This window comes from Bombus huntii, chromosome 10 (assembly GCF_024542735.1).
Source record: "Bombus huntii isolate Logan2020A chromosome 10, iyBomHunt1.1, whole genome shotgun sequence".
In the NCBI taxonomy this organism is placed as follows: Eukaryota; Metazoa; Arthropoda; class Insecta; order Hymenoptera; family Apidae; genus Bombus; species Bombus huntii.
In genome coordinates this window covers 5,038,612-5,052,056 of record NC_066247.1, presented here as the reverse complement: position 1 = coordinate 5,052,056, position 13,445 = coordinate 5,038,612, and the positions used below count along the sequence as shown (strand labels likewise).

The following is a 13,445-nucleotide window of genomic DNA, read 5'->3' as shown; positions in this document are numbered from 1 at the left end:
TACAAAAGTCCCGTCTACGCTATAATTGATTTCCAATCTATCATTGAAGTGGAAAACATTATGTATCGAATAACAAAGAAGGAAAGACTAATTCTCCTGGTCCTATTAATCTATTTGATATTCTTTTGCTTCATGTAAAATACGGTTATCTTATAAGTGTAAAAATCTGTTTGTAGATCCATTGCATTACTTTACATTTTGCATTCGTGATTTTACTATCTTACTGTCTTGTTCTTGTATTGATTAATTTGAACAAATTTTCTAGGTTCAATCTACTATATTTTTAAAAGTAGTCAAGAACGTTAAAAAAATGTTCAAATTGTTTTAAAAATTATTTTCCATATCGTATGTTCTTAATACTTAATTTATAGTGTAATTTAATTGTTTATAGCAAGAAAAATAGCAATATGGTTGACCAGGCAGTTTTGGACAAACTGGAAGCTGGCTTCTCCAAAGTGGCTGGCTCTGACAGCAAATCTCTGCTGAAGAAGTATCTGTCCAAAGAGGTCTTCGATCAACTGAAGACAAAGAAGACTTCCTTTGGATCCACCCTCCTTGATGTGATCCAGTCTGGTGTGGAGAATCTGGACTCTGGTGTCGGTATCTACGCGCCTGATGCTGATTCTTACACAGTTTTTGCTGACCTCTTCGATCCCATCATTGAAGACTACCATGGTGGCTTCAAGAAGACTGACAAGCATCCACCAAAAGACTTTGGAGACGTCGATAGCCTTGGCAACCTTGACCCAGCTGTTAGTATTGAGTTAGATTGTAGTTTAGATGCAATGAAACGCACAGTATTTATTATAACATACAGGATTAAGATTAATATAGCAAATATTATTGCAAATTTATTTTTATTCGGTAATAACTATAAAACTATAATTATAATAAATTCATACTCGTTCAGTAGTAGTGGAAGAATGATTCCTAGGCTACTTCTAAGATAACCATTCCTCTCAAGAACTTAATAAATATAAAGTATTGATTAATCCTTTATTCTTCCCAGGGTGAGTTCATCGTCTCCACCCGTGTAAGATGCGGCCGTTCTCTGGAAGGCTATCCATTCAACCCCTGCCTGACTGAAGCTCAGTACAAAGAAATGGAAGAGAAAGTCTCTAGCACTCTATCTGGCTTAGAGGGTGAACTCAAGGGAACTTTCTATCCTCTAACTGGTATGAGCAAAGAAGTTCAGCAGAAACTGATCGACGACCACTTCCTGTTCAAGGAGGGTGATCGCTTCTTGCAAGCTGCCAATGCTTGCCGCTTCTGGCCCACTGGCCGTGGTATCTACCACAACGATGCCAAGACCTTCTTGGTCTGGTGCAACGAGGAAGATCATCTCCGTATCATTTCCATGCAGATGGGCGGTGATCTTGGACAGGTACAAAAAATAATTAAATGAAGTATAATTAAACAAATATCCGCAATCTAATGACTATATCAATGATCGTAGGAACAAAAACGTCTATAGCCTTTCAAGTTAAGTAATTAACATTCTTTTCCTTGAAGGTCTATCGTCGTCTGGTGAGCGCCGTGAACGAGATCGAAAAACGACTTCCTTTCTCCCACCACGACCGTCTTGGTTTCTTGACCTTCTGCCCTACCAACTTAGGTACTACTGTCCGTGCCTCTGTACACATCAAACTGCCTAAATTGGCCGCTAACAGGGAGAAGCTTGAAGAAATTGCTGGAAAGTTCAATCTCCAGGTCCGTGGTACTCGCGGAGAGCACACCGAGGCCGAGGGTGGTATCTACGACATTTCCAATAAACGACGTCTCGGTCTGACCGAGTATCAGGCTGTGAAGGAGATGCACGATGGAATCGCCGAGCTGATCAAGCTCGAGAAAGAACTTTAAACAGCGCGCCAGAAAAAAGCAACCACGCGATCATTTCCCTCTTTTATTCGCCCTTTAGACGTTCTTGATACATCGAGGATCTCCTTTCCTTCGGAAAACGAAAACGAAATTCAAACATCTTTAAGAAATTTCCATACTGTTTCCCGCATAAACTGAAAGAAACGCGTATATCGAAGAGAAAGATAAAAATGTATTATAGTTTGTTCACGTTTTCAAACGTGAGGAAGGAAATTAAAGAATAATAGGAGGATATCCTAAAAAAAGAAACAATTTCTAAAAGACAATGGGGCATTTCTGGGATTTCTGATCCACGCTTTTTGTCACGTGGTATAATAATGGTGGTATAATATGGTTTTGGTCCTCGATGTGCTAAGATCTCTTCACGCAGCTATAAAGCGCGTTCTTAGAGTTCCAAACGGAGACGATGTAAGCGTCGTTCGCGATAAAAATTGATTCTATAAAACTCTAGCTAGCCTAGTCAAAATCTAAAGATCGAATCTTAAATATCCTAAATTTTTGAAAAAATATCTAGAATTGTCGTGAACGGTGAACTTTTGCACGTCTCTACGGTCTCCACCTCCCTCTTTACACACGCGATATGATTACTATTATTATTATTAATTAATATTATTACCGTTATATTATTATTATTATTATTATTATTATTATATTATTGTCTCTTACGTTGACTCAAGTTCCTTTGTATCAATCCGTACGAACAAAAAGAAAATGGAAAAGAGAAGAAAAAGCTTGTATTATAAGTTCTATATAATACGCATTATATTATATCTTTAACAGTATTTTAATTTTATTTCACCCTGTTTTCTTCTTTCTTTTTTTTCTAAGGACATGTAATATCCAGCATGTAGAAAAAATACACGCAGTATTCTTTCATTTTCTCTATCATTCCTTTCTTCGTTTTGCCTCGAACCTTTTGCTTTTCTCTTTCTACCACTATGAACCGGAAGTATCGTTGTATCTGCACCATGTTGTCTCGCGATGGAAATAATTCAACATTTGTAATAATGTCTAATGACGAGGAAAAAAAACAAGATGTATCGTTATGTATGACGTTTACATTGATCGAAAACTACAAACGGGTCGTGAGACCTTTTGCTTAACACGTTGAGGACGCCCTGGATTTTTGTACGGTGTTCCATACGAGAAATCGATCCTTTTTGACCCTATTTTCGACGAAATAAGTCGCGTCGTTTGATATCAATATAAAAGACGAATTTGTATGGATGAAAAAAAGGCAAGAAACGTTTTGTCGAGAGTATTACAATATCTGGATTTAATTATGTAATTCTACATCTGAACTGCCGCCATTTTGAGAACTGTCAAAACTCTTTTGAAAGTATTGGCTTTAACAACCTTTTATGTTTTAAAATTAATATTATCTCATCTTTCGCCAAAAGTGGAAGAATTTACGCTCAATCATTGCGACAGTTTAGTGTGCGTATAAATTTTATTATCTTTCTTTTTATAAAAATTGCGAAAAATAATAAGAGAAGATTCTCGAGCGTTAAAAAACTGGAAGATATGACAAAGAAGTGTGAAGTCTCCATTTTGAAACCTAAATTTAGCGCGTGAATCCGGTCCTTGATGTGTTAAAAAAACGCAACGAGTGCAATATCTGCAGCATCTCGGTGGCCGTTTTCTAACGTGTGTAGGAAAGGATGTTACACACATATTGTTTTTCCATTCTCATTTTTTACTAAAACCAAGAACATCTGCGACAAATATAGCATACTATGTGCTGCAGCTGAGGCGGTAACAGCTCCACTATCAGATGTATGAAGATGTGAATTTAAAACACGAATAAAGAACATACACAATAATTGTCCTTCTTTATTTAATTTGATTCCTTTTGATATCTTTAAATGACAATTAGGAGATCTTTTAATCATACAACAGAATTAAGTCTTTTATCAAAAAGATTAACATTATTTATGATGAGTAATTACATTTGTCTGATAAATGTTAAGGCAGTTTAAATATTTAATGCCCTTAAGCAAATACACAAAAATATAAAAAGAGTATATATAACCCGCAATTATAAAAACTTATGTATATACAGTGTTTCCGAAATAGTAGTATAAACAGAAAGCAGATGATTCCTTATGTAGAATTAAATCGAAAATATGATAATAAATAATATGATAATGAATAATTAAAATATTTTCGTATAGAGCTCCGTCTTCGAGAAAATCGAGTTTGAATATTCATTAATGCGGGGTCATCCAATTAAAAATATGAAATGTGAGATATAGGAATTAACATATTATCATCAGTCCATGCTTCTTTAATTCACCAAGGAAGTACATAATATCTATCTGTGATACAAAGACATTTTCAATAATTTATAAACTATTAAATTAAATAAGTCATTAAAAGTAACTATATTAGTTACAATTATACTAAATCCCGATTGATATTCATAAAAATGAGTAAAAGTAACGGCAACTAACCAGATTGAGTGAAATAGGCAGATATGAACAAATTTCATTCTATATTTTCAACTTACTTTTACATGAGGAATCACCTCCTTTCTGGTTATATCATAATTTCAAAAATACCCTGTATAATATTTGTATACTGTGTACATATATTTGCATTAAAGTAAATTAAAAACTTATAACCTAATAATTCGTGTTCGTGTTATATTAGAAATATTGCGAAAATCTTGTAATAAAAGTCATAAAACGTATTTGTTCGAAAACTTCTGAACATATCCTTTATAGGAAGATGAGCAATATATATACAAATATAAAAATATACGATAAATTCGTTCCAACATTGAATACAGAAATAGCAATGATGCTGATAGCTTAATAGTACTTGTACATCATATTTGTTAACAGTATTACACGTATTCATTAATAATTTGATATAAAAAATATGACAAATTTTAAGCTGAAAAAGTTTAGGTAAAGTTGACAGCTTTCAACAACAGTGATTCTTCATTGCAAGCTGTTTACCTTATATTATAATAGAGCACAACAATAAACTATTCATTTCAGATCAGTAAATATTCCTTTAAGCATTTTACGAATTCTATATAGAGTTCCTTTTGGTGTTTCCTTCGAAATACATGAAATCCTAAAACATAAATATTTGTAAAATCGATAAATTTATTGATATTAATATATGTACAAATCTGTCTATATGATAACTTACGATGAGAATACAGGCACCGAGTAAAACAGCTTTAATTTTAACATCTAAATCCATAGGAAAATGTAGGCTGAAATCATCAGCGTCTGTAAAAATTTCTGTAGTAAAACCACTCCATTTCTTTTTAATTTCTCCAACTCTATGTAGCCCATCAGCAGACTTTATCTGAGGGAAAGGAGAAAAGAGTTATGTAAATACTAGTTAAATGATCTTTAAAAAGATGTTCTGTAACTATTATTACAATTAATATATACTACAATTAATGTTCTACCTTATATGTCGCGTTTCCGCAAAATCTAAAGTATGGTCCCGTAATCTTTAAAACTGTTTCCCCAAATGCATCGCGAATAGAAAACGAAGGCCTAAAAATATGGCAATCTTCTATTACAGAACCGAGAAGCATTTCTCCAGAATATACCTCTAGCATCTGAAAATAAATTCAAATTCAAATGCAAATTAAATTAAATTAAATTTAATTAAATAATTTAAATATATAACCTTTTAGGAAAAAGAATGGCGGTAATTTCGAAATTCAAAACAACTATGAGGAATGATTGAAAGAAGGGAATAAATCTGATTCTAGTTTTAATATTTAAGTACGTCCAATATCGTTTTGCTAAATATTCATACGTTGTTACTAATAAATCTGAATCAAAGAATTCATGAGTATAAAGAATGTGAAAAAAGGTTTGGTCAGCATGCTGACTGTTTCTATCTTTTACAAGGTTGCGCAAGGTAGATGCACAGAAATCGGCATAGCGTGCTTGCTCTATGCATAATTCAAACGTGTTTCTTTTTAATCATAAATGAAAGCTACAAAATAACATTCGCGATAACTAATGGAATAATTTAAAAATAAAGTATTACAATTAACCACGTTATGCTCGTTATATCCAAAACATTAGTTCTTTCAAATTTACAAATAGTAATTTTGAAAATATAAAAAAGTATCACAAAATTAGTATGTTTCAACACGTTGGCAGGCATGGTCATCAGTGATGCACGTTACCAGATTTTTTAAATGATTGGAATAAGATAAATTTCATGGACTAACAAATTTTCAATAATGTGAATGACTTACATAACATTGCCAGAAAAAATGCGCAAATACAATATACTAATATTTTGCACAAATTAAATATTACAGTTTAGTATATTTTACTCTATTGCAGCTCCCAAAGTAAAATATACAAAATTTGCTTGTCAGTACAATGTGTTAATATAAAAATATCTTTCTTTATAAATCAGAATGGATGAAGTGACAGATGTTTAAACCCCTGTAAAAATATTTGTTATTATGTATTATAAGTTATTCGTTCGACTTTCTTCTGTAACGACTGTGCGTTCGAGGAGTATTTGTATTAAAGGGTTCTATTTACAGGAGCTCTTCTACGGGGATCGAGTGAGTGAGGTTCTTCACTAGAGGCCGAAACAACGTATCCAAAAGCGGCTTCAACGAGCGGTACTGGTCAAAGAGTATCGATCGTGACCGGCTTTTCTAATGTGCCGAATAACTTTTCGTCAAAGGTAATCGTCACAGATGGTGCGCACGTGCGAAGAAAGTTTGCGCGTTGTGTGCACAGCATGTTGGAGAAGAAACTCAGACGTACGTTTTGCAAACCGTATCTACTGCCCGCTATAAATTACAGTAACGCACTTGCCAGACGTGTCCTTCGTTAACTGATTGGCTAACTCATAACGAAGCTTGTATAATATATCGTCACGGTGTATTATTTCAAAGAAACATGTGGAATGAATATATTCTGCATTGCATATGGTAGTATTAAAATAGAATTGTTTACTATGAATTCCTGCTAAACATTTAAATACTAAGTTTAAGATAAATATGTAGATGTAGATATTTGTTGTCTATTCATACTTTATAGTAAATATAGTAACACATATTCGTTACCATCCATTTCGTATATCGTATTCCTTTTTGTGTTATAACTCTTTTGTATCATAATAATACTTCCAATGACATATGCTATATCACAATCTTTGCTTATTTTGATCTTTAGAATATACTGACAACGTATGGCCGAAAAAAAACTAGGACATTCTGTATATTTCCAATAGGCGACCGAAAGGGTACATGTCAGAATTATTAGTTTTGCAGAGAAGTATTTATAATACTTAAAGTTATTTAAGATCAGGTATCAAATTTTAGATATAATATTAACACCTCAATTCTATTTATCCGTATGATTACTCATTGTACGTATTCAATCGTATTCTCAGATTGATATTAAAGGATGAAATACCTGCATGCAACAAAAGCAACAGCAACCTGAACACCTGCAGGGTCGAACCATACGTAGGACTTCCCTGTGATTGGTGTCGTCCACGTGTAATACACAATTACGTAGAGTACCCAGGCACAGACGCGCGCATATATTTGACTCTTCCATGATATAAAACAGTGGCTGGCCATTAGTATTCGTTACAAAGTATTTGTTCTCAGTCTCCCATCCAACAACAACTGTAATTATTTAATTGGTTCATTGACAAATTGACAACTGTTACAACGGACATTTGCATTGTTTAGTAGAGAGATACAGCATGTTGTGTTTCGAACGATACAATACTAACCTTCCAATAGTTCAAGTTGTTGCCGTATGTACAGACGATCAAGGACTATAAGGTATTCCAAGCCGGGTGGACAAGTCGTATTCCGCGGTGACCAACCACCTAAAATGAAAGATTTATTAAAATTTAAGTTACCTCTTTTTTTATGTTTTCTTCTAATTATAGGCCATTTTTTAATATATTAAAAAAAATTGATTTAATCCAATTTAGCTATACATCGTTTGAATCATTTTCGATCCAATTGTCCTTTTTTTTAATCGTTAAAAAATTCTTAAGTTTTTAGGAGAATACAAATATATTATATTTATATTTATTATAACAAGAAATAGATATATTATATAATTTCTTGTCTCCTCTTTTACGACAAAGTTTTCCATAACAATATTTATAAAAAGTAATAGTTATAAAAAAATATCTAAGCAAAGTATTTATAGAAAATATCGATTATAAAAGATATTTATAAAAATATATAAAGACTAAAATACTAATTTCCTATTCGTTTAGACGAGAACAAGAACGCGACGTTGAAATGCGAAGACTGTGGCAGGGTTAATTTAAATTCTAACTTCAATTTAAAAACAAAATGATCGTTAGTCTCAGTCGATCATCAAATTTTCAAATTTATTTCTATCGGGTGAAGGATCTCCATAAATTTAATTTCAGGCCATTAAATCGGCAGTCCAAGCGTGTAATAGAATCACCTCTTTTCCTCATCCGTAAGGAATCTGGTATAGCCCTTCTTCTTTGATCTATATCTCTTTAACGTGTTTCTAACCAAAGCACGAAGCCGTTTTCGAATCTGTTGCATCTTTCCCTTCCAGGAAGTTTCAATATATTCCGACTCCATCACTCACACACTTTTTCCACAACCAAAATCTTCACCTTTTGCTTTTCATAATTGTAATAAACATTTCTAACTTGCTTATTAATATTACAATATGTACTATTTTCTAGTGATCATTCCTTAACTCTTTCTCATTTTCTAACAAGCGTTTGTATAAATAAAAAATGCATTTCACAGACAAAATTCCCACTCTTATTTTTTTTTTAGAATTATAAACAATAATTTAAGATTGTTTATTAGTCTCAGCAAAAATTGTTTACTTATACGTCAGTGTATACTATTTTCGAATAATTTTCTATTTTTCCGCATTTTGAAACGTTCGAAAGAATGGACATATACTTGACGAATTTATGCGATACGTGAAACCGCGTTACGGAATACCGAAACTTTGACAGCACTCAATATACTAATGTCGGCTATTTTCTCAAGTTTCCTCTGCTCAGCAAAATGATAAAACTTATGTACTTTCCTTAAGATAGTTTTAGTTAGAACGGTTTGCTTTTTCACGTTATCTTTCTAGATAAAGAAAACAATAAATGCTCCCCCTGAGTTAAAACTTTTCCAACTGTTTAATATAGTATCTTAAAATAATCACAATCTTTTCCCTATACTCTATTTATTTTTCTGCATTTCTTTATCTTCCATGGATTATTCCATATATTATTTACCTTCTTAAGATAATTCTGTTTATATACATGTTTTATTCCTAGATTGTTTTTCAAATTTTATGTGATTTTTTGCACAAAGTGTTTCTTCCAAGTACAATCATAAACTGAGTTCTTTAAATAACCTTTTTATTGTCTTGTAAAATAAATGCGATTGGAAATTTTGATTATGCCAAAACTCTGAGAAAGTATTACAATAGAAGCGTCGCGTTAGAGAAGGGAACAGCAAAATTGAAGGTGTTTATAGCGCCACGAAGTGAAATTTTATGCAACATAATTATCCAGCCCTTCGTCGGTAGCAGATTATCAATCCGACGACACATTTCCGACTCGTTGTTTCATAAATTAGCCAGAATATTCCTTAACCTTTGCGTACCATAAATTACCCATGAATCACCTTAGCACACAACCATAATACGCAACTGCCATTTTACTACTCGACCATCACGAGAATCAAAGGTCATTTCGAAAGTTTAGTTTAGATAAAATAATTTTTCTTTTATCGAGAATCACAAAACCACATGTTATTGAAAATTGTTCATGGTAGAAATAATTGTAAGGAATTAATGAGTTCAAAAGAAATGTTAATTTTTAACATCTTCAATTACTAACTCCATTATTAATAGTTTATTCATTTTTGTAATAGTCTTATTTCTTAGTGACTATCTGTTCGATGAAACTGCTCGAAGGACATAAAGAAGTGGCAAGTCAGTGATAAACAGATTGAAAATATTTGTACATTTCAGAGAAAATGAAATATGCAAAAATGTAAAAGTATATGGAAAGTATGTAATATTCTAAAAATATACAAAATATTCAAAGTAAAATACTCATTGCTATATTTCAATATTTGAGATTTTGAATTTCTATATGTATGTTTATGTATGTTTCGCTTCTTTGATTGAACTTAAGTATTAATTTACATTTTGCATAATGATCCACAGTGTAGCGATAAATAAAAGTATCGCGTTACACGCAAAGTAAAAGAAAGAATCGCAAAGAAGTACAATAATAGAAAAGTAAGTATACGAAGTGCTTGCAATAGTCACATAGCAACTCTGTAATTATATATAAATTTGTACATTCATCCACAACCAGATATTATAAATCAACTCTGGTCATTAATTATTTACTATAATATCACTGTGATAACATTTCACTAATGAATATGTTTATTTTTCACGATTCTTATTAAACGCTTATCACTGATAACACTTATAATTAATAGCTGGTCAATATTTAACACGTATAAGTAACTGCTCTACCGGTATTTACATAATATGTTTTTTTTCTTGATCACAAATAATATTAACTGATTTAAAGTATCGACACGCACGATCTATAGATGAACCATATTAATTGATTTACGTTGTACCTTTTTTTAGAAAGATTTAGGAATCGATCAAGATCACAAATAGTATTTACTAGCGATAAGAGAACGATGCGAGCGAAAACACGAAACTGGATGTCACTTATCCTGCATACGTGACGCTTCCATCAACGAAGACGACTATTATCTACTTACTGATCGTCACTTGGCAAACAGCGGCTGTATCGTGCTTCGTTTACGAACCTCTCTTCTCTTACTATATGTATGTACCCAGATAATATTAGTGAGTGATAAATTCAAAGTCGAGTTACTACCTGAACATGGTGACGAAGCTTTGCAAGTATTTAAAAAGCTACAGGATTGTTATGAAAGGATTATATTTTATAGTATTACTCTAAAGTTAATCTTTAATAAAAACATAATATAACGTTTATATATTGTATATTTAATTTTATGAATATGGCTCAGTAGTATAGATCATGAGTCTAGATCGTTCTATCTATTTGTTCAAATGATATGTAATCCAAATGTACGAAGAATATGACATTAGACTTCGGTATTTATAGTTAGTTAAAAAAGTTTTATAATTTACTTCTGTATTGATGTATTATTACTTGTGTATTAATTATTTCTTGATAATTCAAATATTCGAATTAACGTTTTAATAATCTATTTCTGATTAATATAAGTACAGTTTGTGCCAACAAGTCTTTTATCGAAGACATTCTACATAAAAAATAATCTTGACGGAATCTGATAAGACGCGAATATCTCAAGGGTGCTTTAATCAAGAATTTTATATCTACCTCGTCAACAATTTTATATTATCCCGAGTAATCGTTTGAAATTTTCGAGCAGAGAAAATTTTTGTTAAATAACGGAAACCTATATAAATATATATTAAACATTTACAAATAGGTAACCATATTTATAGATACAGGAACTAGAAAAATAAATTTTAAATAATTTTACCTTGTGGCATCATTGGTTGTGGTGCTTCAGGTCCTGGCATTGATATCCCATACGGTGGTGGTGCAGGTCGTGATATCCCAGGTGCCATCCCGGATCGTGGTATCCCAGGTGCCATCCCGGGTTGTGGTATCCCAGGTGCCATCCCGGGTTGTGGTATCCCAGGTGCCATCCCGGGTTGTGGTATCCCAGGTGCCATCCCGGATCGTGGTATCCCAGGTGCCATCCCGGATCGTGGTATCCCAGGTGCCATCCCGGGTTGTGGTATCCCAGGTGCCATCCCGGGTTGTGGTATCCCAGGTGCCATCCCGGATCGTGGTATCCCAGGTGCCATCCCGGGTTGTGGTATCCCAGGTGCCATCCCGGATCGTGGTATCCCAGGTGCCATCCCGGGTTGTGGTATCCCAGGTGCCATCCCGGATCGTGGTATCCCAGGTGCCATCCCGGGTTGTGATATCCCAGGTGCCATCCCGGGTTGTGGTATCCCAGGTGCCGTCCCGGGTTGTGGTATCCCAGATGCCGTCCCGGGTTGTGGTATCTCAGGTGCCATCCCGGGTTGTGGTATCCCAGATGTCATCCCGGGTTGTGGTATCCCAGGTACTATCCCGGGTTGTGGTATCCCAGGTACTATCCCGGATTGTGGTATCCCAGGTACTATCCCGGGTTGTGGGATTCCAGGTTGAGGTATTGAAAATGCATCAGGTAATGGTGCAGTAGCAAAAGTCGGCATTTTTTTTGTTTAAATAAATTACTTTCTTAAAATCCACGACAAGATAAAACTTCTTAAACTCCTATCTTCCCTGAAACTAAAAAGAAAATCATGATTAAAAATCAATCTTAATCAAAAATCAATTAAAATTAAAATTAAAATCAATTAAATCAAAAATCAAGCTTAATATCTAATTTTATCATTTTAGTAAAGAAGCTGCAAACATACAATTCGAATTCTTTTAAAATTTAGTAACATATGTATGTACATGGTATTCTTAGTATGTAAGTAATTTTATTACATGCATACAAAAATACGCATTTGCATGTGTATTTTGTGAAGAACTTACTGTATATATTATACAAACATTAAGTGATATAATTCTATGTAAAAAGGTAACAATCAAAGCATTTCTCTTCGCTTTGTTTACTTTTTGTTTCGGTATCTAGGTTATGTTTGTGTATATCCCCTAGTCGGTAATGCTGTTCGTATAACGACCTTTCTTATCAACAGAGCGGTTGCACTGAGTGTAGTTACGAAAAAGATCGTGCGGTGACGAAACTCTAATCGTATAATACTGTTTATGTTATTGAAATTGTCAGGTCATTGTCCGCTCGTAAAGGTCGTTGTAACTTATGGGAGGATATGAACTGTATGAACTATAGTCGATAAATTTCCATTCTTTCATTGATAACAATCCTTTGTCTCTCGATATGTCTATGATCGATAAATTACACGGATATTGCTGGTCAGATACCAATTCAATCATAGTATAAACTATACTATTACAAATTCAATTAGCATATAATTGCATGATAGTAGCATTTGTTTTTATCTTTTCATTATCATTATCCATACATCAATTAAACATTATTCATCACGTTTTCATTGTTTTGCATACTGATTTATAGTTATCTCAAGAATTATTAAGGGTAACAGCAAAATTCTTTTTTGGTGTCTCAGTTCAAAAACATCCTTAAGAGTATCCTATGAAAGATTCCAATAAATCGTAGAACTCAAATCAGATTACTCAATCAGATTACTCAAAAAAAAAAAAATTTGTTATTGTCTTTAACAATTTCCAAGATTATATTTTGTAACTTCATTACTAGACTGCGGATGTTTGCATTTTTGGGAAATTTAATTTTCAAGATTTCTGATAATTTCCAAAAATCTACAAAATACATATAATATATACAAGAATGTGAAAGACATCCAAAGTAGAATATATGTCGGAGAAGCGTCAGGAATAAGGTTGTGGGCGTTTGATAAATCTTCGTTGGAATTGGCCATCGTTGTGGT

At 33.1% G+C, this 13,445-nt stretch overlaps 2 protein-coding genes and 1 long non-coding RNA gene across 4 annotated transcripts in view; 2 read left to right on the top strand and 1 right to left on the bottom strand.

Annotated features, from left to right (window-relative positions):
* Positions 1-2,660, top strand: part of LOC126870082 (arginine kinase) — a 28,875-nt gene extending 26,215 nt beyond the window's left edge. For both annotated transcript variants that reach the window (XM_050627542.1, XM_050627541.1), the window contains 3 exons: positions 392-752; positions 1,010-1,384; positions 1,513-2,660. In XM_050627542.1, coding sequence (XP_050483499.1) covers positions 408-752; positions 1,010-1,384; positions 1,513-1,860 — 1,068 coding nt within the window. In that variant the 5' untranslated portion in view covers positions 392-407 and the 3' untranslated portion in view covers positions 1,861-2,660. The remainder of the gene's footprint in view (positions 1-391; positions 753-1,009; positions 1,385-1,512) is intronic.
* On the bottom strand, positions 1,936-12,164 carry LOC126870067 (phospholipid scramblase 3). Its single transcript, XM_050627502.1, has 6 exons — positions 11,438-12,164; positions 7,630-7,728; positions 7,302-7,519; positions 5,309-5,464; positions 5,041-5,202; positions 1,936-4,962 (listed from the first exon to the last, which is right to left on the bottom strand). Exons 1-6 carry the CDS (start codon positions 12,162-12,164, stop codon positions 4,918-4,920), a joined length of 1,407 nt encoding a protein of 468 aa, XP_050483459.1. The 3' UTR covers positions 1,936-4,917.
* On the top strand, positions 6,648-7,227 carry LOC126870145 (uncharacterized). The gene is made up of 2 exons (XR_007691137.1): positions 6,648-6,814; positions 7,059-7,227. It is a non-coding gene; the product is annotated as an uncharacterized LOC126870145 (long non-coding RNA).
* Positions 12,165-13,445: the final 1,281 nt, after the last annotated feature.

Coding starts and splice junctions, on each gene's coding strand:
- LOC126870067 (XM_050627502.1), bottom strand. CDS start 12,164: ATGCCGACTTTTGCTACTGCACCATTACCTGATGCATTTTCAATACCT. Junction 7,520..7,629: donor ACAACTTGAACTATTGGAAG/GTTAGTATTGTA, acceptor AAATAATTACAG/TTGTTGTTGGATGGGAGACT. Junction 5,465..7,301: donor GTTGCTTTTGTTGCATGCAG/GTATTTCATCCT, acceptor ATTTATTTTCAG/ATGCTAGAGGTATATTCTGG.